Raw genomic sequence first — 24,915 nt, 5'->3', positions numbered from 1 at the left:
ACATGTAAACCCCGGGGCGCCCTACTCTTCATCCCATCCACCAACACTGCCTTCAGTCACACATTCAGATTGCCTTGAATCACAGAGTATCTACACAATGAAGATCACCACTGCCATTGTCTCTTCCCTCCTCACCGTCTGCGCCGCCGCGTTTGACAAGAACCAGCGTAAGTCAGACCCCATTCTCACCACCTGCCCCGAGACTCACCAGTACACGCCATAGCATGGGGAAAACGCGACTACCCCTGCATCAACGTCTTTCAAGGTCTCCCCGATAATGCCACCGTGGGTTTCGGCGACAAGATCGAGTTTCGCTGGAATCGCAACCCGACAGGCCACTGCCCTGATCCTCTGTGCGAGTATCCTGGCAGCGACTACAAGATCGTGATGTATAACAACCCTCAGCCTGGCCCCACTGGGGTCAATGCTGAACAGACAGTCATTCTCTATAGAGGGATTAAGGAGGAGGATGGAAAATTCAGGGCCCAGATCCCGAAGTCACTACCTGATGTCGAGGATGACTCGCTGTGGTATTTGCGGATCGAGACGGTTTTGGAGACGGCGCCGCAGGTATGCAGCCCTTCTGACATGGGGTTGACTAGAGTATAAGCTGACTGAGATTATAGATGCCAACCTTGTTCAATGCGGCTGGTCCTTTTACCGTCGAGAACTACTAGGGGTTGACATGATATTGTCCCTATGCGGAGTGGACTCTATATGGAGCTTGTCTCTTGTCTCTTGGCTTAGTATAGAATATTGTGGGAAATAATTTATTTGTCAGAATCATGGGAGGACATTAATGTCTATATACATCTGTACACAATAATAGATCCCGGTTCAGGCCCAATATCGGCGATCGGCCAGATCATCCTTTAAATAATAAGCGAATGATACCTAATACCCCACATTCCGACCAGCCACACTGGCGCGTAGGGACCCATGCCTGGAATTGGATTATCCCTGTGAATGATATTCCACTACCGTTCCACTGATCGTATAATTGTTCTCCAGCGAATAAGTGAATATCCATATCAAAATGACCAAGGATACCAGGACATTCAAAGTGCTCCTGGTGGGAAACTCCGGTGTGGGCAAGGTATTGTGATTCCTCATCTCCACCGTGGGCCTTGGCTAACCAACGCAGACGGCCTTCTTGCACCGATATCTCAAAAAGAGATTCGAGCATTCGTTACCGGTAACGGCTAATGTTGAGAAACATGATATCCTTCTACACACGGTAAGTTCTTCCGCCTGGCCATAATACAATTACTCATGTTCTAGACCGTCGGCCCGGTGAGGTACGAGGTCTGGGATGTCAGCGGCAATCAGAAACCAAACACCCTGGCTTCGAGTGAATTCGACGAGATCGATGCTGCGATTATCATGTTTGATCTGACTGATCGAATTTCGTATAACAATGTACCTAATTGGTACCGTATGTATAGCACCTTCCATACTGGGCCATCGCTGACGGAACCGTAAAGAAAGCCTCGTGAACAAGGACGGGATGCGTCTTGGGAAGTATATTCCCATCTGCATCTGTGGGAACAAGGATGATGCCCCGATGGATGCCAAATTGCCGCCAAAGGCAATCACCTTTCCCAAGAAGAAAGGAACGGGCTATGTGGAGATGTCTGTCATGGATCTGGGGAACATACATGAACCGTTCATTGATCTTGCAAGGCAGCTGTTGAGGAATCCTACCATGGTATGTACATCTGCCATGCTATTGGTCGACATGGCTAATACTTCCCAGTGGTATAAACCGCTGCCCCATTTTGGACCGGCAGTATTGGAATCTCAAACGGTTCGGCACCACCGGTCGCCCCGGGAAAATGGATCCCAAGATTCTAAAGATGAATTTGGACCCCGTGTTCTGGCCAAGGAGATGCCTGCTTCTGAATTACTGCCGCCAACAACATCAGATATCTCGTCTGAAAACCCCCCAACCGCCATCGGGTCGCCCAAGAAGGCGGATTCACCTAACGGGCAACTGAAGTTTATCAGTACTACTAACAAAGTACAAAATGGGATTAAACCGCTTGTCTACGGGACTGTTTCAGTGTCCAGCGAGACCAAATCGGCAGTCAATAGAACCCTCCCAGTTGCAGAAGCTGATGAGACAAAGCTGCATATTGTGCCGACGGAAGTGCACGAAGCTACGAAGAACCACGAACCAACAAGGGAGCATCACGAACCTACAAAGGAGCATCACGAACCAAGAACGGAGCATCGTGAATCCAAGAAAGCACTCGAATCCACAGAAAAGCGACCAACGTCGCTCAAAGACCAGAGCCTCTTCGTCCTGTGCATCCACTGCATCAGAATGGTGCTCATCAAGTGCATCCAGGGAACGCCCCTAGCTCAACTATCAAACGACAGCCCCTCTTTTGCCCTCATCACGACAGCATGCCGTTCCTGCTGCCACGACTCAAAAAAGCCCCAGTCCGACGAAGTGCGCATGTCTCCCGATCTAATTCGGTATACAGCCATGTATGACTGTGCGCGCAAGGTGGCCGAGGATGAGGTGGAGGTACTCGCGAACAAAAAGAGTGTTGCGCATATCTCTCTGGATAAACTGACGAATAGTATTGGCCGCGAGTGCCAGATTCAGGGGATCTCGACCAGTTCGGATACACTGCAGCGGTTAAGGCAGCTGGCGAGGAAGGATGTGTTGTTGGGGTATGTGCCGGGCGCGTTCCTCTAGATATGGCCTTGATCTACGAAGTTGTATGGCCTAAAGACAGAAATGTTGGACTTTCTTCGTTGCGTACAGAATTCACGTTCATCGAGTAGATGTAAAAAGGTGTCTGGACATGGTCCTCATCAGTCCAGGATCTCATATCCATACCTTAGTTGGTGTAATATATCTCAACAGTAGAGAACTCTGCTCCCCCTATCTACTCTCACCATAACCGCTGATTCGAGGGTGGTAACTGCTGTAATTGCAGTCCCAATTTCTTACCAGGGTAGCACCGAGGAATTTGACTCGGCTTCAATGGGATTTTAAGTGAATGGATCGATTCATAATGTACAGGGTGTGCCTGAGGCCCGCCATGACTTCATAGCGGGTGGATTTCCGTTTTCAGACTTCCGAAACCATGTGGAGTAGTACGCGATGATCCTAAAAGGGGTGACGTTCCCCCTTTCAGGATCAAGTTTTATCAACAACCTTCAATTACCTTCATATATAGAATTGTTCAGAATCCTTTATTTTTTTTATTTTTTTTTTAAACGTTCTATTTGAAAAATCACAATGTTTCAATGGTAAGATACTAGGCACGGGCAGCGAATGACACGCTCACACAATATGATATAGGTACCAGCGGAGTTTAGTCCAGCGTCCTCTGTTGACGCAAAGCTTGACGACTGCGGTTAGTTCTATCCTCAGGAGGAATTTGAATCAGTTATTCATTGCAGACAGTGTCTCTTCGCTGTCGGAGACAGCCTCGCCCAACAAGCCGTGGAGAAAAGGGGTATCGCTCAGCATGATGTGATCCGTACAGGACGAATGGCTCTTTACGGTGGTGGTAGGTTAACCTCTTCCTTATAACCGTACCCTCCTAACAGTGGTAGCTGTTTTCGGTCCCCTGGCCACAAAATGGTTCCAGGTCCTGCAGAGGCGCATCAATTTGCCCTCCGCACAACGGACTGTGCTTGGACGCGTAGCAGCCGACCAGTTACTATTTGCTCCCACCATGATCGGAGTTTTCCTGTCCAGCATGTCCGTCTTGGAGGGCGGAAGTCCCAGTGAGAAGCTGGAGAGATCGTACTGGCCAGCGCTGAAAGCGAACTGGACGGTGTGGCCCTTCCTGCAGCTGGTGAACTTTGCGCTTGTGCCGCTGCAGTACCGGGTGCTGACGGTCAATGTTTTGAATATTGGTATGATCTGATCCCTGTTTACGGTTTGGTTCTGATGCTAACTGAGCTAGGATGGAACTGCTTCTTGAGCTTGCTGAATAATGTTGGCCCGCAAGATGTGCCGCTTGTTGCTTGAGTGGAATTCGTGCTGTCTCTAGATATAGAGTGTACCATATTTGCATTATAGACTGCCATAGAGCAAGATGACATTTGCCTTGCATGAGAAGATTTTTTCAGGGGCGACCTTCCTATTGCGGTATCCCGCTTGCTTACTCACCATGGCGGTTTTCCCTTCAGTGTCCCGGCTGTCCCTTTTATTTTGTCAGGGATAATAACCAGAGCTGAATTACGAGCTATATTGCAAGTCATAAAGAACGCAAGGGGCTGGTCTATCAATTTGATTGTACGTTCGCGTGCGCCGAGCAGAGCTCGAAATGGGAAATGCCCCATCGGTAGTCTGGCCAACGCATTGAGCATTTTCATCGAACAAGTATCTGGATAAAAGCTGACGCGGTCTATTGTGGACCCAACAAGCTAGTAGATTAGACTGAACAGTTGGATACAATCCCAATGAACCCACTCATAAGTGTAAAAGCTTATCGGGTCAATTTAGCTATGGGGTTCCCGATCGGTGGAGGTGGTCCGATCTATATGGGGTCTGCTTCTCGCCTAATAAGAGAACCATTCTCCGTTAATTAATTTTGTGGTAAACAAATGTCTGGAGTAAATTCAGTTCGCCGTTGAAGTCTGCACAAGCCAGGGGGTTTTATAAGCATGGTCAAAGAATTGAGGTGGAATAAGCACTGTGCACTCGACATTGTTAACATATTGCACCATGCATTGTACCCCCCTAGAGCAATTATTTCACCCCACATGACGAAAAAACAAGCTTCCCATCAAGCCACCAGACACGATGATGAATCGAGAGACTTGGCTGCGGTCATCAGTGATAGCTAGTGAAGCTTATTGGCGGGCCATCGACCTGTCAAAAGTCGCCGTGGGCTGACCGGTTGCGGACGATGACGGCAACGACGCGCTCTTCCCCGGACTGCCCCAGGATCCGCCACCCACAACTGCTGCGTCTAGAACCGAAACTTTCTCTTGAACAGGTCGTCTAAACTCTCTGTTGGTGGGTCGGCGGAATATTCGCGATCTCATTCATCGGTTTCTTTGCGATTGTGGAGGAACAGGAATTGCTACTCTGTACCACGGAAGTTGCGGGAATTCGACCCTCCACGTGAGCAGGGACCCAAGCGGGGATCACCGACGATGACAGGATGATTGGGACTGAGGCCGTGAGGCTGCTAGGATGATGCTTCTTGTGATGGCACAAGGCGTCCCAACTGGGCGTGCTTGTGTATGACCTCATTGGGGCTTGGCGGAGAATTTGTATTATATAGGACGCTATTACTTTCTGTAAAGCTGCGAGAAGGACCCACGATCCGTCGTCCACTGCAGAGCTGACTCCCACTCTAATCAAAAGAACTCTAATTGGACTAAAATTCCGGTGATTCGTAGTGAACATGCTGTTCAAGAAACCCAAGTTGCCTCAGGCCAATCCTGACGCCTACTACCAGGATGACAATGTGGCATCCGATACGCACTCCCAGACTGCCATCGCGGGTGATGACGGTCAGTTGGTCGATACTCATATTCCCCTCTTGACTTGGCGGTCGTTCATCATGGGCGTGTTTGTCTCCATGGGCGGTTTCCTGTTCGGCTACGACACCGGTCAGATCTCGGGATTCCTGGCGATGAACAATTTCCTGCAACGGTACGGTCAACAAAAGTCGGACGGGACGTTTTACTTCTCCAACGTCCGATCCGGATTGATTGTCGCGCTGGTATGTTTACTTCAGTTTCCCCTGGAAATGTTTCTCTTCTGACCAGTGAAAGCTATCGATTGGAACGTTGATCGGAGCTTTGATCGCTGCACCTATTGCGGATCGCATCGGTCGGAAGTGGTCCATCACTGGCTGGTCACTGATGGTCTGTGTTGGAATCACCGTTCAAATCTCCTCTCCCAGCGGGAAGTGGTACCAGGTAGCGGTTGGCCGTTGGGTTGCCGGATTGGGTGTCGGTGCCCTCTCCCTTTTGGTCCCTATGTACATGGCAGAGTCCGGTCCTCGACATATTCGTGGTTCTCTGGTCAGGTAAGTCGTTGAATTCCGTGTGCTGCCAAATACAGCGCTGACGGCCACAGTACCTACCAATTGTTCATCACACTCGGTATCTTCGTAGCCAATTGCATCAATTTTGGCACTGAAGCACGAGCCGATACTGGCTCCTGGCGTATCCCAATGGGCGTCACATACCTCTGGGCCCTCATTCTTGGTACCGGCATGGCCATGTTCCCTGAGAGCCCTCGATATGACTACCGACATGGTAAAATCGATAAGGCCATTACAACGCTCTCAAAGATGTATGGCATCCCGAAGAACCATCGCGCTCTGAAGCTCGAATTCGAGGAGATCAAACAGAAATATGAGGAAGAAGTGGCTGGTGGTCAGGTCACCTGGGTTCACCTCTTCCGGGCCCCGCGTATGGCGTATCGTGTCGCGGTGGGTGTCTCCCTGCAGGCCCTCCAGCAGCTCACCGGCGCCAACTACTTCTTCTACTATGGAACGACCGTGTTCAAGGGCGCTGGTATCTCCAACAGCTACGTCACGCAAATGATTCTGGGTGGCGTGAATTTTGGAACCACCTTCCTAGGTCTGTACCTCATCGAGAACTATGGCCGTCGTCGGTCCCTCATTGCCGGTGCCCTATGGATGTTCGTATGTTTCATGGTCTTCGCCTCTGTCGGCCACTTCTCGCTTGACCGTGAGTTTCCGGAACGAACTCACACCGCCGGTGTGGTCATGGTGGTATTCGCCTGTCTCTTCATTCTTGGGTTCGCGTCCACGTGGGGTCCAATGGTCTGGACCATCATCGCGGAATTGTATCCATCCCAATACCGAGCTCGCGCCATGTCCTTGGCGACCGCGTCCAACTGGCTGTGGAACTTCCTACTCGCCTTCTTCACACCGTTCATCACCGGTGCAATTGATTTCCGATATGGTTACGTCTTTGCGGGATGCTTGTTCCTCGCTGCTGGGATGGTGTACTTCACCGTTATGGAGGGACAGGGAAGAACGCTGGAGGAGATCGACACGATGTACGTGTGGAAAATCAAGCCGTGGCACAGCTCCAAGTATGTCTTTCCTGACCAGGTGGATCCCCGCAATGAGTCCGAGAAGCGCGCCGCGGGCACAAATGAGCACATGGAGACGTCTGGTGCTCAGCCTGAACCACAGAGTGTGTAGAAGCTGGATACTGGATCTTAAAATTCTCGTCATGTCATTACAACAGAATTGTACCTACTCTAGCAGAACATTTATTCGGATATTTGTATATTAATGTATTATGTATTTTCTCTTCGCTCACGCTTCAATGACTATACCGGTACGACGGCCCCTGTCCGCTTGTCATCCAGTCACCTAGTTACTACTGCAAAGGTTGACAGCGCAACTAGGCGAAAGGATCTCTTGCACAGCTTTCGAGCCGCCTAAATATCTTTAATTGACTTGTTTCAGGGGCATATTGCGAGTATATATGCCTTGTCCATTGCAGTGTAGCTTAGTCTAGGTATACTAGACAGTTCAGTTCGTCCTATTCGAAACGTTGACGAAAGTCAGTACCACAGTAGTCGTAGCTGCTACCTTACAAAAGTTACAAAATGGTGTAGGTCTAGCGCAAAAACTCTATGATAGGGGCACTGCCACCCCGCCCATTTTATGGGCGACAAAGGAGATTGATCCTCTTGGCGAGTTATCGACGATTTAGCACTACAACCTTCCTAGGAGAGCAGTCGCCACGCCATCGTCCGGATTTGGCAGGAGATATACTCAGCATCCATGTCTTGGGAAAGGGGCTAGCCAATACATGCTCGGAGTATCCTTTCACCCGAAGTTCGACACCATGGGGAGGAAATAGTAAGTTTGCAACTGACATTAAGTTTATGAACATCAAACTAGTAAGATCAGGGAACAACAACTGCCGTGGGAGCTGCGATAGCTGGGGAGGGACATGGACAAATGACAAGCATCTTCAATACAGGCCAGATCGGCCTATCTGCATTTACACCTTTTGAGCTATCCTGCACTGCATGTTGTAGTCTTTGCGCTAGTGGCAACTTTGAGCAATAGTATGTTGACACGCAGTACACTACTATTTCAACTATGCTACATATGGTTGTCTAGCCACGTTTGATGTCGCGTGGTTGGATATAGTATTCGATAGTTGCACATCCTCTAAGCTTCTGGGGACACCGGTAGCGTCGCTAAGTCCATTTTGAAGTTTCAACTTTCAACCATGGAGTTATCGCTCTTTTGGCGGGGATTAGATTAGCTCCAACATTTTCAGTGGGTCTTGTCCAAATGAGCCATTGACCTCGGTAATATGCTACTGGAGATGTCCCCCTACAGGGGACTCCCGAGGGATGTACAAAGGTAGTGGTGTATAGAAATGATGTACAAGAGAGGATATGTGATGGAAATGTCACAATTCCCATAGATTTCAAGCACAAAGAATCAGAAGGAGACCAACCCCAGCCAGACTTCTAGATCTCTCTGTAAAGAACAAGTAGATAAGCTGTCTGCAGAGCGGGAATAAGCATAAGTGTTAATGCCGTGTCCTCGGCATTTGCTCAAATCTAAACAAGGTGCGAGGAAGCCACGCCGAAGACGACGACCCACTTGCGCTGTTTCCCCCGCGTTTCCCCGGAAAAGTCCCCAACGGGAGTATTGAGATCGCCGGGATGAGGCAGGGCGATGTATCGCATGATTAGTTGATGATGGAGCCAAGGGGAATCCATACACTAAGAGGAAAACAAGATTTCTTACAATTATAAAATGCCGTCCTTGGAATGCTTGACCGGAGGTGCTGCCCTGCTTTTCTTCACCAACCATCTAAATTGCTTCTGGCTATATCCTACCAAACATCATGTCAAACGGTGTGATCAATGAAAAGTCAGACGAGCCTCTCCGCCGCATCCAAACGGCGGAGAGCGTTTTCCTGCCTATTTCTCGAGAGGCATTCGAGAAACTCTACTTGAACCCGAAGAGTCCCACGGTGTCAGGGGATTTGCGCAAGAAGCTGGGAAATCCTACACCAATTTCTCTGCTGGGTTTCTTGCTTGCTTCTACCCCGAATGCGTGTATCGTCATGGGGTGGAGGGGAGCAGGTGGCAATGGAGCTGCTATTATGTACGTGGATCCTGTGTACAGACTTGAATGGCAATACTGACCCTATCTAGTCCTGCCTTGATTTTCTTCGGAGGAATGGTCCAAATATTCGGTGGGATTGGGGAGTGGATTATTGGCAACACGTTCTCATGCGCACTTTTCTTCACTTACGGTATGTACGCCCAATTACTTTCCATACAAGGCAGAATACTTATATCACCCACGACAGGAACCTTCTGGATTGTCCAAGGAACGACACTCATGCCATTCTTCGCTACTGGAACCCATTACTCGTCCACTGGCAACTTCCTCGAGGGACAACAGACACCCATGTATAACGCCAGCATAGGTTCGTTACGCACAATCAATTTAACGTTAATTGTGGCTGACTGGTTGAAAGGATTCTACTTTGTGGCCCTGACGGTCCTAACCTTCATATATCTGATATGCTCCCTCCGAACCAACGTCTGCCTCTTCTCCGCGCTCTTCTTGCTTAATATCACCTTTGGTTTATTCGCCGGTGCTTTCTTCTCCATTTCCGTGGGGAATCTCCATTTGGCTGAGAAATTGCAAGTGGTGAGTGCATATCCCCTCGTGTATTTTGCTTGATTGACAAGTTTGTTTATAGGTCGGCGGCGCTTTCAACTTTGCACTATGCATACCGATCTGGTGGATTTTCATCACACAAATCCTCGAGGCCGTTGATTTTCCCATCTCGCTTCCTGTTGGCGATCTCAGCACGGTCATACCAGGACGGAGCCAGCGGATGCGTTTGAAGCAAGCTGAGGTTTGAGGAGAAGCAATATAAGGTTTTTGGACTGGTGCAGAACATATAATAATCGCCAGTTAGACATATTAGGTATTCATGATGGAGGTGAGGGAGCTGCTAGATATCTTAACGTCGAGCGACGTATTTGGGGTATTGTATTGGCATGATATCCACTTGGTAGAAAGTGGAAGTGATAGGTGCCTGAACATAAATATATATATTTCTGTTCTTCTTTCATATATTCCAAGTCTAGCGCCATATCAAAGCGCAAATCATTTAGCTTGGACTTCTCTCCTCACCTAGCCAAACATGATACAGCAGCTTCCCAGCATCTACCTGTCCGACCGCCGAGTGCCTTCCCCTGAACTCATACCTCCAACCATTCTCCCAGGCCGCGCCAAGTCGGTCGATGCTCGCTCGCGTGTTCCAGCCCGTTTGTTGCTGAATCTCTCGCAGAACGCGGACGCATGCATTCCGCTCGGCGTCTACCACGAGACATTGACCCGCAAGTGTAAGGAGTTGGACGGCATTCGCCCATGCAATGGTGCATCGATTCGCCAGCGAGTTGCCGATAATCTGACGCGCGTACATCTGCGCTCGGCGACTCACATCGGGGCTGGAGAGCACAGAAAGGCGACCACTAGCCTGCGAGAAAGGCGTGCAAATTGTGAGGATGAGAAACGCAGTGTGCAGCATTTGCCATGCGGCGGACACGGGACCGTTCAAGTATCGCACGGACTGGAAGGGACTGTCCTCTCCATTTGGAGGTAGAATACTTATCGGTGAGCACGCGGCTGGAGCTTGGCACTGGAGGCGTACCAGTTCGGCTTCGAGCTCCTTCCATCGGGCATCGTGAGGTTGCTTAGCGTGTTGCTCCATGTCGTCGGGCGTGCGACTCCAGAAATCGTGAACCATTCCGAAGAGAAAAACGACTTTTTTCTGCCATGACTTGAGTGTCCACGTGGGAGGATCAGAGAATACACCCCCTGGAATCCATTCTTTCGGTTCTAATGCTGCCGGCTTGCCGGCACAAAGAGACGCCAGAATAATCATCCTGCAGTAAATCCAGAATGACTGTATATTCAAGATTCCCGGTTAGCCGACATCATCACAGCATGAAAAATAGGACATACAGCCTGTGCCAAACCACCGCTCATCCCATGCCAACCATGCATCTTGAGAAGATCCCCGGTCCCCTTGAGGTGCAAATCCCAGGCCGTAGCCTTGCTCTCAACCATCTCACAATGAGCTATAAGCAGACAGCTCGCAAATACCGCAGGGTCTGGCCCGCTATCCTGTAGCCGCTTGGACAGCAGGTGGATAGCCGCGTTGTAGTATGTCAAAGCCTGCTCGTGATTGTGTTGCTGCTGGTCATTGACGAGGGAGTACTGGCGGGCTGCAACGGCGACACAGGCTAGCAGGACAAGCGGGTCGTTTAGAGCCAGCTGCGGCACGACTGTCGAGAAATACCGCGGTGCATCGTCGAACATGTCGAAGCGCGGCCCGATGAAGTCGATGTATCGCCAGAGGAAAAAGGCGTCCGTGGCATCTGTGACGGGGCAACCGTGGCTGGATAGTACAGGCCGTGGCGTCGGGTGCTGGTCTGATGAGACGCTCGAGGCCTCGAAGCTCGCACTTGTGACCTGATATAGGTCGGCGACCTCTTCCGTTTCGTCCACAAAGGTCGCTGTTACTCGGAAGGCGTTAGAGTGTCCCATGCGGTGACCCGTGAATGCTGCTAACCTGGACCTCCTACTGTCTTTGAGACAAGGTTCAAAAAGCCAGCCGCGGGTGCTTTGAACTCCAGCGCGGTAAAAGTAACATCTTGACAAAAGGAACACTCAATCCCTCGTCGCTTGCATAAAGCGCAAGGCCGCGATTGATCACACTTGGCGTGACTCTTGCGACACTGCTCGCAGGCTTGCCATCAAATATCAGCGTCCCTGTTATGAACGACAATGACATCTCTCATGTTCCAATGCCTACCTAACTTGGATCTCGAGCTAGGCCCTCGCACTTGTTTCGAGATGGATTCCCGAAAGGGCGGCATTGCCGAGTGCCGAACTGCCGATGGCGCAGTTTCGCGAATTTGCGTGTGTTATCTATATTACGTGCGCAACTAGTGCATGTGTCCTTGAAGAGTATAAAATTAAATGCGCGGACCAGGCTGGGATCCCTGGCGAGAGAACAAAGATTGAGTTAGTCCGAAGGCATGAGAAAACCGGGACAGCGGCTTACAAATCACTGCACCATTCCCATCTTCGCACTCAACATGAAATCCAGATGATGATTTTCTCCTTGGTCTTGAGTGGCATATGTGTGTGTACATTCAAGAAATGAATGAATATAATTCATAGGCGATAGATCATTGTGCATATGCTTCATCTGTGAGTCGCTGCACCCCGGATTACAGCTATGGCGGGGTTATTCCGGGATGGGAACGGGCCAGTGACATGCAGAAGGCCAAGAGTAGGTATAGATTACTTGTATAGAAGTATTTATGCTTAAAGGTGTAAGTTTAGTTCTGAAGAGGTCTCAGTAATCATTTCTTGAGCGACTTAACTAGGTACCTAACTGTAGACATTAGTCCTTTAACCTCGTTATTTCCTCCATTCTGTGGCGAGCAGCTATGCTATGAGTTGCACAGAGAAGGGAGAAGAATCATCTCTGTTGTGCATTTCACCTCCTCCTCCGGAAAGTCTCCCCAAAACTGTCGTCGACGTCAGTATCACGTTGCTGGATAGCTGGATAGCTCTGTAATGTTCAACTTACCTGAGCAACATGCTGTCGGATTCGGTACATATTCTTGCCCGGCTGGATCTGGCCCACCACCCCTGGACGGTCCGATTCGGTCCTCTTGGGCACAATCATGGGTCGTCCGACGAAGCACTCATGCGTCAGTAGCGCAAAGCCGAGAGCTTCTTTTGCGCCGATAGGAATCCCAATCTCGGAGATGGGAACAATCCGTGTGTTGGGCATGCTTTCCTTTAGGTAGTTGATGATGTTAGAGTTATACGACCCACCGCCACCCATGTAGATCTCGTCGACGCCCCCCGGCGGACCCCAGCGTTCGTAGGCGTCGGCCAGCGACTGGGCCGTGATGCGAGTTATCGTGGCGACACAGTCCTCTGGCGTAGCGCCCCCTGCAATGCACCTTCTGTCAGCTGAAACAATATATATATATAGTATCCATTGGAGTGGTCGGACTTACGCGCCAGCATCTCATCGCAGATATCTTCCGCCATCCGATCCCCAAACGTCTCTCGGCCAGTAGTCTTGGGTATATCATGCACAAAGTACGGCCCCTGCAGCACTCGATCTACAACAGACTGGTCCACCTTGCCCTTCTGGCCCATGGCACCATCCTTGTCATATTCCTGTTGACCGTTGGTGAAGTACCGCACCGCAGCGTCGATAAACACGTTGCCAGGTCCCGTATCGAAGTCGTAACACTCTTCGACAGCGCCTCGGGGTAAGATGGAAAAGTTTGCGATGCCGCCAATGTTCTGCACAGCACGATTGAGCGTCGGGTGGCTCAGGAGGAGGGAGTCGAGCGCTGCAAATAGCGGGCAGCCTTGTCGGCCGAGTGCCATATCTGACACGCGAAAGTTCCCAAGCGAGGTGACGCCCGTGCCCGCGGCGATGACGGCAATCTCACCCATGTCGAGATGTGCTCGGCTTTGAATGCCCTCAAAGAGCTCCGGTAGGGGTAGGTGCCAGATAGTTTGGCCCTGGCCACCAATCAGATCGACATCCGTTGCCAGGCTGAAGTTATTCTCCTGCGCGAACCACTTGACGGCGTCGGTAATGACCTCCCCCAGCTGGATGTTGACGATGGCCATTTCCTCGGGCGTCGTCTTGTTCTCCTTGATGAGCTTCATGACTCTTGCCTTGAGTTTCTTAGGCATCGGGAATTCTCCATAGTGCAGGAGCTGCATCTTTAACGGCGTTCTCGGGCTGTCCTGGGTGAAGTGGACATGGACGAGGTCGACCCCATCCATGGATGTTCCTGCATTGTGCCCAATGACTTTCAGGGAACTGTTGGGAGTTGAGTCACATGTCAGCAATGTTGAGGACAAAGCGTCGAGTGCATTTGACAGGTATGAACACTTACAGTGGGATGCCGCCGGAGTAGTTCAAAGCGGAAGGCATCGTGTGGTGCAGCGTCAAGGAATGTGTAACTTAAGCCACGGATCATGGAGTGAAAGGACATGACGATGCTGCGCATACTTTATATATCTTGCCGGGAGAAACCTCGATGAAATCAGGCCCCCACCTCACACACTCACCTTGAACAACGGGCACATCGGACTTGGTTCCCTTCCGGAGACAGCGTCGTTTCTCCTACTGCCATTCCCCGCATTTAACCTTCTCGCCGCCGGTGCAGTCTTGCAGATGTCTATAGGGGTTTTCTGTTTTGAGAGTCTCGAGCCTAATCAAAGTCAGCATGGAGCTGTGGAGACAAATTGAGGTGGATCTACTCTCGGGGATGATTGCCTTCCGCGATATCCAACCTTCTCGGAGCTGCATGCCTTCCGGGGATTTTATAGTTTATACTCCCCGGACCTTGCTTGGCCTGGGGTTTGGCACTAAGGTCCATCATCAAACCCCAGATTCTGAAAATCTATAAATTCAGGTTGGTTGGAATCAAGCAGGAGGGGCAGTTGCTGCTCTGTGACATGTCCTGGGTCAAAATCCCGTCGTGTCTATCGCAATCATGGCCATCTTCCCATTGACCAGATACACCACCCACATGGGCGCGTCGGGTCTGACGCTCAATTTTCTCGTTGCAGGCATTGCGACATGTGCATTTTGGCTTTTCGGCTACGACATGAGCGTTATGGTATGCTGCCTTCCCAATGTTGACACGCGCCCGGTCTAAGAGTAAATAGGGCGGTCTCATTACCGAGGAGTCTTTCACATCTGTCTTTCCCGAGATGACCAACGCCAACATCCAGGGCATCGTGATCGCCTCTTTTGAACTTGGTGCGCTTGTCGGTGCTCTCGCCTGTTTGGACCTTGGCGATCGCCTCGGTCGTCGTCTGACCGTTTGGTTCGGCATGTTCTTTATGTTGATCGGCGGCACGCTCCAGACCAGTGCCTGGGCTCTATCTCAGCTGACACTGGGTCGCGTCCTCAGCGGCATTGGGCTCGGTTTACAGGTAGCCACGGTGCCGTCATGGCAGTCGGAGTGTGCGAAAGCGCATAGTCGCGGGCGTTGGGTCATGATTGAGGGTGGTTTACAGACATTTGGCGTTGCTTGTGGCCAGCTCGTTGGTTATGGCTTCTTCTTTGTAAAGGGTCAAGCGCAATGGCGGGCACCCGTCGGCATCCAGCTCTTTCCGGCCTTGATCGTCTTCATATTCATCAATTTTCTTCCCGAATCCCCTCGCTGGTTAATCAAACACGGTCTAGTTGAAGAGGTGTGTATCTCGTTCTTTTGCAGACGGTGGTGAAGACCTCTCGCTGACCGTACAATGATGCAGGGCACACACAACCTGTCAAAGCTTCGAAACCTGCCCGTCGACCACCCGGAGCTGGTCTTTGAACGCGGTGCAATCATTGCCTCTTTTGAAGCCCAGAGCGAACTCGCTCCATTCTCCTACCGAGAAATGCTGGCCAATGGAAAGACCAAGATGTTTCATCGAGTCGCTATTGGATTCTTCATGCAATCTGCACAACAATTATCTGGGATCAACTTGGTCTCGACGTACGCCAACAAGATTCTGCAGGAGTCGTTCGGCCTCACTGCCAGCACATCCCACCTCATCGCTGCCATGGGAGGGTTGGAGTATGCTGCATGCTCACTTCTGTCCGTTCTACTCATAGAAGGCCTTGGACGCCGTCGAGCCTTCCTGTGGACTACAGTCGGCATGTCCTGCTGCTTTGCCGTGATCGCTGGGCTTCAAAGCACGGACTCGCGCACCTGCCAACTGACCGCTGCTGGATTCCTCTTTCTCTTCAACACCTTTTTTGGCCTTGCCTGGGTGGGTGGACCATTTTTGTACAGTGCTGAGATTGCACCGCTGCGATGCCGCGCCCAGGCGAATGCCTTTGCCAGCGCTGGCAACTGGTTGTTTTGCTTTGTGGTGGTCATGATTATCCCGCCTGCTTTCCAGAATATCGGCTGGAAGACGGTAAGACCACTACTTCTCCGTTACCGATGGCCATCTAACGTGCGTCTAGTATATCATTTTTGCCATTTTGAATGCCTGCTTCGTACCCATCATCTACTTTTTCCTAGTCGAAACAAGAAAGAGGAGTCTCGAGGAGCTTGTGAGTACCACGGCCTGCCATGAAGATAAAAGAAACAAACCCAGTAGGCTAATATTTTGGTTTCCAGGATGTCATCTTCGCTGCGGGTGGTGATCCAGTCAAAAAGGAGAAGACGATGCCGTACAATATACCTATTGAGGATGCCCGGAGGATCCTTGGTCTTTCGGAGACTACTGGTATTGCTGAAGTATTATATCACGATGGGAAGCCATCAGCTTGAGAGATAACCCTCAAGTCTATTGAAGACACTACAATGATCGCTCCAATGGACCAGCTGCATTGCATGTACAGGCAGTAGTACAGCATAGGGATTAGGGAGGCGGATGAGTTATTATCAGAATAATATACCACTAGGCCAAAAGGGTGTCCGGACTATATCCCAGTCAGGATAGGGTCTCATATCTGTAATCATAGCAGTATTCTATTTTCTAACAGTTATTTATCACGGGCTGAGGAGCGCTACTGCCTCAGGCACTATAAGGTGGCCTGGGCCTAAGGTGTCTGGACGTCCAGGCTTACTAAGCTCCATGACTATGCCTTAGGCACCAATAAGTGAAGTCAGCCAAGCTGGATACCAACTGTCACGTGACTCTGCTCTTCTTACAGGTACGTACTACTAGTACTAGAGTACTCGCCTCTACTATTCCATGCCCTTACCCCTTAAAACCTAAATAGCCTGATGCAATTCCATTTTGCGGGGGCAAAAATCAAGACCCTTGTGGCAATTGATTTCTCCCTAATCTACCACCCAACTCTAGACGACTAATTAATTTCACGAATCACGCAAGTTAATCCACACTCTATGTATTATTCATTATTTCCGGCAGCGACCTAAGCTACCTTAATTCAGTCCAGCTCAATATCCAGTGACGACTCCAGTCATGCCTCCCGCTTTGGCTGTCCGCTTAACCTGCCAGGCCTGCACGCGCCGCAAAGTAAAATGCGACAAGAAGAGCCCCTGCACAAACTGTTTAAAGCATGGGATTTCATGTGTTGCTGTTGAGAGGCCGCGGTGGCCTCGCGGCCGGTCGGGAAAGCAGACAATAAGCCGAGAGCAAGACCTGAGCAATCGTGTAGCGAAGCTAGAGCAGATGATACAGGAATTTACCCACTCCAAAAGAGAAATGGAAGATGTGTCCAGCAGCCGTGGAGATACTACCATAGCTAGGAGTGGACGATCGCCAAAATTGCAGTCGGAAACGGCCAGACGAGAACGAGACACAGAGAATCACCCGGGGCTACCTTCGGAACCAGTGCGTCGGAGGATACTCGTCGACATCTTTCTTCGCCAAGTTGACCCGGTCTTGAAGATCTTGCACCGGCCATCTCTGTGCGCCTATCTCCTGCAGGGAAAGCCCTACTTGGACTATGCTCCGGGGCATCCGGTACCTGCGGCTCTGGCCTCTGCCGTGTTCTACATGGCCAGCTCGACCCTGGCCGAAGACCAATGTCTCGCTCTGCTGGCCGAGAGGAAAGAGACGGTACTGGCAAGGTACAATGATGAAACCAAGGCAGCCCTCGCAAAGGTCGACTTCCTGGTTACAAACCATCTGGCAGTATTGCAGGCATTTGTCCTGTCATTGGTCAGTGCCTTGCCGTGGCGGGGAGACTGCGAGGTTCGCTAACTGTTGGTGCAGGTGGCTGCAAGAACACACGATACCAGCCGAAAGGTCTGGACGATGCTCAGCGTAGCCCTTCGCATAGCGCAAGCACTCTCGCTGCACATGACCGACCCCCCTTTTCCAGTAACGCCGTTTGAACGCGAGATGCGCCGCCGCCTGTGGCACTTGATCGGCTGGTTGGACCTTGAGGCATCGCTAAACCGCGGATCGGAAAGCATGATGCGGTCTGCGTGGATTCAGACACATTCCCTCACGAACATCAACGATGATGATTTTGGATTCGACTCGAAGGATCCCTTACCGGCTGCGCAAAGCGGGCCCACGGAGGCTACCCTTCTCATTATGTTTGCGCATGGCCAATGCGCTCTGCGTACCTTGGACTTATCCAACTTTGCCGAACCGGGAATCACCGACGTCCATATGCGACAGCAAACGGTGGACCACTTCCGTCGTACTACGAAGGAGCTGCTGGTCGGCTGTGACCCCGAAAATGTCTCGTTCCACTGGTTCATGAGCCAGATTCAGGAGCAGATATCTGCCGTTCTGCAACTTATCGCTCTCCGGCCCCTCCAGAGGAGTCCGACCTTTGTCCCTGCGGAGCTACCAGTGCCCCAAATGCTCGCCCTCGCAGCCGACATTTTAGAACGACGTCAGAGAATGTTCAGCGATCCTCGAGCACAGCCCTGGCGCTGGTTCGAGCTGCTATACTTTCCCTGGCATGCGCTGGTTGTCGCCATGACCGAGGTTTGCGTCTGTACTGACCGATGGGTGATAGACAGATACTGGCCTACGCTTGAGCGTAGCTATGACCTCTTTCAGCAGCCGGCTGTTGGTACACACTATGACTGGCTTTTGGCGCCAATGGAGAGATTGATGGACAACGCGCGAGCTGCGCGACAAAAGCTGGTCGACTCCGACACGACAGGGCTTCTAGCGCCCAATTCCCACATCTATATAGGCATGGCGTCTCCCGAGGGCCCAGTCCTGTCGGAGTCTCTACCTCCTGTACCTGAGGCGAGTTTAACAGCGGAGGAGCTTACTCAACTACAAGACCAGGAGGCCAGCGCCTGGGCGCAGTATGGGGATTTTACCGACCGCTTCTATGAGCTGCAAGCGATCTTTGACTGTGGGCTAACCTAGCATAATATCTCACGACACTCAGCCGCTGAAATCAAGGGATCTGGCTCGGCCATGGAGTCTAGGATCTTGTACTACTGTAATTGCTCATCTATACAGAGATGGTAACGTGAACAACATGCTCTTCGTAGCTATCTCTTCTACTACCAGTCGTCATCCAAGCAACCATCACTCGGGTCTATATCCATCTCGGCTCGGAATGAAACCCGCAACACCCTCGCCGTATCCCTCCCATCCATCGAATTCAGTCACATACTTGATGGCCGCCTTGAGGTAGAAGTCATCCTTACGACCGAACGTCTCCTGGAAGACCTTCGGAGCCCGCACCACTTTGAAGAAATGGGCATCCAGAGCCCACTTGTGCGCCAATGCGGTATCAACCACCCAATTCCAGTCCCGGCCGTCTAGCTCGACGGCCTCAATCCAGTCGAGGGAGAAGCGCGGCCGCAACTGGCAGATGTAGGTCATGATTCCGAAGAGCGCATACTGTTTCAAGATCGATGCGCGGAGGTCAGGGGGGAAGTAATGCCACAACACTCGCAACGCGTGGGCAACAGTCATGATGTGGACATTGAAAAAGTCAAACGAGTCCCGCGGGTTCCCATTGCTCAGGGCCACCAGGACGGCCAGGTCGCAGCATTCTTCGAACTGGGCTAGGAGGTCGGTGACTTCCCAGGCGTTCCAGTGTTCCAGCACGACAGCAATGTTTTGCTCCTGGTAAAGGACGTCGAGGTTGCCGATGCCAGGCTCGGAGAATACGCCGTCCAGTCGTGGATCCTGCCGCACTTTCTCAAAGACCTCGGCCAGGGAAGTCGTTTTATACTTCGATGTGTCAGGAGGCGCCTTGTCAAGGACGGTATGCATAGGATTGTACTCCGTGCACGCCTGACTGAGGGCTTGCGACGCTACCTCTTTGCTGCGGGACTCGTACGCATAGGCGAGATGGATAAATGGGTGGCCCACTATTTCGCTCCCCGGTCAGCCACACTTGTGGTCCCTGGTATCAGACGAGAGTGGATCACATACAGCCTCCGGTACAGCCGTTCACCAGTGGTTCCGTGCCGGAGTAGAGATACTCCTCAAGCACCTTTCCCCAGTCTCCCTGCTTTTCCTTTATTTCTTTATCGAAGAAGTCCTGGTATGCCACAGTGTACCTAGCTGGATAGTGAGTAACTTGTTCCTCCCTGTAGGGACCAAGGCAACATACTCTTTACGAGTCCAAAAGTCCCTCCAGTTTTCCTTGGAAATGGCCTCGCCTCGTATGAACCCTCGGGCAATAGGGACCAACTCGGTGATTTCATGTTCATATGTCCTGGTCAATTGGTCGCTATTGGCACCCAGAGCATACGCAGAGCCAAGGAGCTGAGAACAGAGTCAACCGACGAACTCTCATGACCATATGTCTAGGACAAAGAACATACATGCGGCAGGTGACTGTGCAGGATCAGTTCCGGGTCACGCAGCGGCGCAACCGTAACATGACCTTGTTCAAGGAGGCTTCGCAGCTTCTGGGTTCGCGGATCGGGGAACTTGGTCACGTCGTAAACAGGGACCGGCGGGAGGTCCCTTAAGCGGGACGCGGGAGGCAGTCGGATTGACTTTTCGCTAGTGCTGGGAGTCATTGCTTGAATCTGGACGCTTGGATACGCTTTGCGTATGGTAAATTGGACTGTTGAGTTTCTAAAGATATTGCTGAATATGTCTGTTTAAATAATACGTTCTTCTACCTGTTGATGTCAGCGTTTATATACCTCTCGTTCTCCCTGATCAAGTCTCCCCGTTGTTACCAACCCACCCACATGCTGCAGCGACAATCTCAAGCAAGCATTTGGTCTTGTGCAGCAGACTCTGACGATCATCCTCTGTTGGAGGTCCGTCGGATGTCCCTATCTCGGGCTTAGGAACTCTCAAAGTCCGAGCCGGTGAGGAAGCAAGAGATCTCATGATATTCGACTTGTTCCACAAACGTGACTCTCTGCTCCAATGGGAAAATATCTCTAGTGACCTGAAGACTCATCAGAACGAATCATACGTGCTAGGCAAATGATGTTTCTGGCAAGTAATGACGTCTACTCTACAATCGGGAAAAGGAAAGGTACTATAAGTATTGAGATATTTGGCTTAAACACCATGGCAACAATGGATATACATCAGATGGACAGGCAAATTTCCTCACACTTCTAGTCTAGTGTATTCTATTCTACGCTGATCTGCAGCCCTTAGGATCATTTCGTACCACCTCTACATGCCAGGATCCACCACTTCAGACGACACTACCACCATTGGCTCTGAGAACCTGGCCAGAGATCCAAGCGCTATCCTTCCCCCACAGCAAACTAACCGCTGCGGCAATTTCATCCGGCTCGGCAATTCGGTTGAACGGGTTATGACTCGCGATCATTTTCGCATGAGCTTCGTCCTGGGCCTTGTGGAAGGACACTGTGCTCGTCGCACCTGGGGAAACGGCGTTGACGCGGATTCCCGCGCCCGCCAGGTCCCGCGCCAGGACCTTGACCATCTGGTTCATCGCTCCCTTGGTCGATACGTAAAGAAGGAAATGTGTTGGCACGGAAGACGCATCTGTAAGGTCCGTCGATATGAAAATGATCGTACTTCCCGGCTGCATGTGAGGCAAGGCTTTCTGCGAGGAGTGGTGTTAGCGTCCGTCCCTGAATCTAGGCTTACACGGGTGCACCAACCTTCGCGAGGAAACAAGGCCCCTTGACGTTGACAGCAAAGGCGCGGTCAAAGTCCTCCTCCGTGACACTCCGCACGTCGCTCTCAGGCACATAGGCCGCATTGGGGACCAAGACATCGATCCGGCCGAACCGAGCTACTGTGGCTTCGATAAGTTCGTCAATCTCCGCGGTCTTGGAGATGTCCGCCCGCACGGCAATGGCACGATCACTTCCAATCTGGGCAACCAGGGCGTTGGCCCCCTTGACATCGGTCATGTAGTTGATGACCACCCTGGCTCCCTCGGCGGCGGCACGCAGGGCGATGGCTCTGCCGATGCCCTTGGATGCGCCGGCAACGACGACAACACGGCCGGATAAAGTCATGGTGAGAGTAGGATGTCGAAGACTTTGCACGTAGGAAGGTATGTCGACTCTGCAGGAATGAAAGATAATTCCCGTCTGCCCAGCAGCAAGGCAAATATTTAGGTAGTTCGGCAACCTCGGACTCGGACATATTTCTCCTTGTTCGGGGGACTAATCACCGTGACACCGTGCCACCTCATCTGCATTGGATAGTGGATTCTGAGAGGAGCGTCCACGCCTGTCGTGCAGCACCCGCTTCTTCAGGACTACAATGGTGCGGGTCTTTTGTTCCCTATTTTTAATCCGAAAATAGGCGGCTACAGCAAAACGCGTGCTTGAGTGTCCCTGGTAGTGGGGTAAAAAGTCATACGAAACGTCAAGTGCACTTTCTACAGAGATGATTGGGACTTATACGGCAGTTCTATGCTTCTTGCACCTTTTTTCCCTTCTCACCTGGGTGGTAGTGACGTCTATCTGCAGCATATCCCGGAGCAGGAACCTATTTCTCTTGTCGAAGGATTTTTAAGACCGGACAGCGCAGTTTGAGAGTAGTGGTCCTTGTTTACTCCGTTCCACTCTCGCTATTGGGCAATCGGGTTTTGCGGCTTTTGAGTTGGGATGAACGCTATCTCACCAATCCAGAGACGAAGTGGCTAAACCAATTAGACTTAAACAGGCTTACAGCTATGCAAGGTGCTTACAGCTTGCCTATCATTGGTTCGGATGATCCCCATGCAATGTGCTTATATTTCAATCGTTATTGGCCGAACGATATTTGGTCTAGTTATTGTACATTGGATTTGTGGGGCTTCACCCTCATGAGTGGCGATATCAAAGGACTGCGGGTCATTGCAACAAATCTCTTACTTTCAAATGAGACAATCATCAACGTCTTTTATTTATGGTGCATCTATCCATATAGCCGAGTTGGCCTTAGACTCCAGCAGCTCTAATCAAGGCTTCGCCGATCACAGTAGCACTGGGTGGGTTTTGACCAGTGACCAACTTCCCGTCCTTACCGCTAGCAAGGACCTTTACGCCAAAGAGGTCGTCGGCCTTTTCGTAAAGTGCACCGTTCTTGCGTAAATCAGACTCCAACAGGAATGGCATATCCTTGGTGTATTGCATAAATTCCTCCTCAGCGTCGGAGAGCCCGGTGACCTTCTGACCAGCGACCAAGTAGCTACCATCAGACAGTTTCACGTTGACGAGAGCTGCCGGGCCATGGCAGACGGCAGAGACGACTTTTCCGTTCTCGTAAAACTCACGGATCAGGGCATGAGAAGTTGCATCATTGACTAGATCGAACATTGCTAGGAGAGGTTGGCTAGTGAGCCGTTGCCTAGGCGCAGGAGTAGAGAATAGATGTCGACTTACGACCATGGCCACCCACGAAAAAGATCCCGGCAAACTCTGAGGTCTTGCCCAGAAGGGACTCAAGCTTCAGGGTATTCTTCCAAACATCCGATTTCTCCTTGAGAAAAGCCACGCACTCAGGATCCTCTTTGGTGGCTTCAATTGAGTAAGGATCGAGCGGCGCTTCACCACCGCGGGGAGATGCAACGACGATCTCAAACAGTGGAGCGAGCTTATTGTAGGGATGAACAAATTCTGGAAGGTACCATCCCGTCGGCGTGCCACGAGTGGGGAGATTGCTCTGAGAAGAGAGGACAAAGAGAAACTTTGGCTTAGCAGACATTGTTGAATCGATTGATGGTAGAGGCTGCCCAAGCTTCGTGTATGAAAAGACGCAAGAGTATCTATCGCAATCAAAATGTCGCAGGAAAGGTCGGTGACGAAATCTTATATCTACAGAACTTATCGGTTACATCATCATATGTATAGTTTGGTCCTCTCTTCCACGTTCTAAGTAGATACGCCATCACGTAGATGGCTGAGCACGTTGTCCGCTCCGCCGCGAGAATTGGCAAGCAATGATCACGCCTATTGATGTTTCTGCTGCTGACCGGAGTTAAAACACGGTAATAGTCAAGGTCCGCACCTATAGGACCAGCCAAGTACTGTAATCTCTGTTTCCTGGTCCTTTCACAGTCAATGCATTCCACAGAGGATGTCTCCATGGCTCGGTAACCTTGTTTTGGATGGAAGATTGTGGCTTGCAGAACCAGCGGAAAGTCCCCGAATATGGGCTGACCATTGGGGCATGGACTTTGACGGCGATAGAATGTCTAAACACCAGGCCCCGGCCTGCGGGTAAATAAGATTCATACATAATTGTGGTTCCCCAGATCACCCAGTCGAGATTTTAAGTCTGTAAACACTGTTCAGTTACTCTCTATTTAGCGTTCCTCATTCCTGCCTGTTCTCTACCTTTCAGCTATCTGAACTGATATCCATCGAGTCTTTAACATGGCTTTCAGCATTACCGTCGTTTTCCCCAACGATGCCGACGCCGAGTACGACATCGACTACTACACAACGAATCACATGCCGCTCATTGAGAAGCACTGGTCCAAGTTTGGTCTCAAGGGTTGGTCCGTCACCCGGTTCGTTCCAGGCCTGGATGGTACCAAGCCCCTGTATGCCTTTGGCAGTGAAGTCTTCTGGGAAAGCGAGGAGGGCATAAAGAATGCATTTGCGAGCCCCGAGACTGCAGAAATCATGGGCGATGTTCCTCGCTTCAGCAACAAGTCACCTATTTTCCTGATTGGGGAGATCGTGAAGCCTGCCTTCAACTTCTGAGTATTGTGAGTTTAACCTTTCACCTTTCTCTAGTACAGAGTGTGACTTATTTGTGTGTAGAGAAACATATGGCCTAATGTCCCTGATGGATTATCTTATCTGTCGCTTGACCAATCGTTGCTATTATAGTGGTGTGGATTCTCTTCAAGGGTATAGATCTCCAGTTTAGAGAGAAAACTATGGGGTTTGCAGGATGAAGTTCTCCGCTTCGCCTTTCCATTCCTTTTTTTATGTTCTTTAACTAGAGATCTATATCCTAAAACTACTGGCTTCGGGAGTAC

At 50.9% G+C, this 24,915-nt stretch overlaps 11 protein-coding genes across 11 annotated transcripts; 6 read left to right on the top strand and 5 right to left on the bottom strand.

The window, feature by feature from the left end:
• Positions 1-97: 97 nt before the first annotated feature.
• Positions 98-677, top strand: ALT_6037 (uncharacterized protein; the record flags this gene model as incomplete). The annotated part of the gene is made up of 3 exons (XM_033555714.2): positions 98-167; positions 224-570; positions 627-677. The coding sequence occupies 3 exons, from the start codon at positions 98-100 to the stop codon at positions 675-677; spliced, it is 468 nt and encodes a 155-aa protein (XP_033411605.1).
• Positions 678-1,036: 359 nt separating this feature from the next.
• On the top strand, positions 1,037-2,707 carry ALT_6036 (putative RAN small monomeric GTPase (Ran); the record flags this gene model as incomplete). The annotated part of the gene is made up of 5 exons (XM_033555715.1): positions 1,037-1,096; positions 1,145-1,237; positions 1,282-1,435; positions 1,485-1,708; positions 1,757-2,707. The coding sequence occupies 5 exons, from the start codon at positions 1,037-1,039 to the stop codon at positions 2,705-2,707; spliced, it is 1,482 nt and encodes a 493-aa protein (XP_033411606.1).
• A 549-nt stretch (positions 2,708-3,256) lies between these two features.
• Positions 3,257-7,166, top strand: ALT_6035 (high-affinity fructose transporter ght6; the record flags this gene model as incomplete). The annotated part of the gene is made up of 7 exons (XM_089600014.1): positions 3,257-3,267; positions 3,320-3,374; positions 3,425-3,530; positions 3,577-3,882; positions 5,380-5,705; positions 5,758-6,014; positions 6,065-7,166. The coding sequence occupies 7 exons, from the start codon at positions 3,257-3,259 to the stop codon at positions 7,164-7,166; spliced, it is 2,163 nt and encodes a 720-aa protein (XP_089455476.1).
• A 1,678-nt stretch (positions 7,167-8,844) lies between these two features.
• Positions 8,845-9,879, top strand: ALT_6034 (putative plasma membrane ammonium transporter (Ato3); the record flags this gene model as incomplete). Its single annotated transcript, XM_033555718.2, has 5 exons — positions 8,845-9,107; positions 9,158-9,258; positions 9,316-9,435; positions 9,487-9,662; positions 9,715-9,879. 5 exons carry the CDS (start codon positions 8,845-8,847, stop codon positions 9,877-9,879), a joined length of 825 nt encoding a protein of 274 aa, XP_033411609.1.
• Positions 9,880-10,131: 252 nt separating this feature from the next.
• On the bottom strand, positions 10,132-11,573 carry ALT_6033 (uncharacterized protein; the record flags this gene model as incomplete). Its single annotated transcript, XM_089600013.1, has 2 exons — positions 10,132-10,929; positions 10,989-11,573. 2 exons carry the CDS (start codon positions 11,571-11,573, stop codon positions 10,132-10,134), a joined length of 1,383 nt encoding a protein of 460 aa, XP_089455475.1.
• Positions 11,574-12,487: 914 nt separating this feature from the next.
• ALT_6032 (anhydro-N-acetylmuramic acid kinase) lies at positions 12,488-14,007 on the bottom strand (the record flags this gene model as incomplete). The annotated part of the gene is made up of 4 exons (XM_033555720.2): positions 12,488-12,565; positions 12,628-12,998; positions 13,067-13,893; positions 13,970-14,007. The coding sequence occupies 4 exons, from the start codon at positions 14,005-14,007 to the stop codon at positions 12,488-12,490; spliced, it is 1,314 nt and encodes a 437-aa protein (XP_033411611.2).
• A 565-nt stretch (positions 14,008-14,572) lies between these two features.
• ALT_6031 (MFS transporter/GAL4/fungal specific transcription factor domain-containing protein) lies at positions 14,573-18,893 on the top strand (the record flags this gene model as incomplete). Its single annotated transcript, XM_033555721.2, has 7 exons — positions 14,573-14,698; positions 14,748-15,278; positions 15,342-15,992; positions 16,042-16,131; positions 16,199-16,318; positions 17,049-17,714; positions 17,769-18,893. The coding sequence occupies 7 exons, from the start codon at positions 14,573-14,575 to the stop codon at positions 18,891-18,893; spliced, it is 3,309 nt and encodes a 1,102-aa protein (XP_033411612.2).
• Positions 18,894-19,058: 165 nt separating this feature from the next.
• ALT_6030 (questin oxidase family protein) lies at positions 19,059-20,512 on the bottom strand (the record flags this gene model as incomplete). Its single annotated transcript, XM_033555723.2, has 4 exons — positions 19,059-19,852; positions 19,917-20,044; positions 20,098-20,252; positions 20,312-20,512. 4 exons carry the CDS (start codon positions 20,510-20,512, stop codon positions 19,059-19,061), a joined length of 1,278 nt encoding a protein of 425 aa, XP_033411614.2.
• Positions 20,513-21,153: 641 nt separating this feature from the next.
• Positions 21,154-21,952, bottom strand: ALT_6029 (putative oxidoreductase, short-chain dehydrogenase/reductase family; the record flags this gene model as incomplete). Its single annotated transcript, XM_033555724.2, has 2 exons — positions 21,154-21,531; positions 21,590-21,952. 2 exons carry the CDS (start codon positions 21,950-21,952, stop codon positions 21,154-21,156), a joined length of 741 nt encoding a protein of 246 aa, XP_033411615.2.
• Positions 21,953-22,864: 912 nt separating this feature from the next.
• Positions 22,865-23,630, bottom strand: ALT_6028 (type 1 glutamine amidotransferase domain-containing protein; the record flags this gene model as incomplete). The annotated part of the gene is made up of 2 exons (XM_033555725.2): positions 22,865-23,244; positions 23,309-23,630. 2 exons carry the CDS (start codon positions 23,628-23,630, stop codon positions 22,865-22,867), a joined length of 702 nt encoding a protein of 233 aa, XP_033411616.2.
• A 671-nt stretch (positions 23,631-24,301) lies between these two features.
• ALT_6027 (uncharacterized protein) lies at positions 24,302-24,634 on the top strand (the record flags this gene model as incomplete). Its single annotated transcript, XM_033555726.2, has 1 exon — positions 24,302-24,634. The coding sequence occupies one exon, from the start codon at positions 24,302-24,304 to the stop codon at positions 24,632-24,634; it is 333 nt and encodes a 110-aa protein (XP_033411617.2).
• Positions 24,635-24,915: the final 281 nt, after the last annotated feature.

This window comes from Aspergillus lentulus, assembly GCF_001445615.1.
Source record: "Aspergillus lentulus DNA, contig: Alt12, strain: IFM 54703, whole genome shotgun sequence".
Taxonomy (NCBI): Eukaryota; Fungi; Ascomycota; class Eurotiomycetes; order Eurotiales; family Aspergillaceae; genus Aspergillus; species Aspergillus lentulus.
This window is presented reverse-complemented; position numbering and strand designations above follow the sequence as displayed.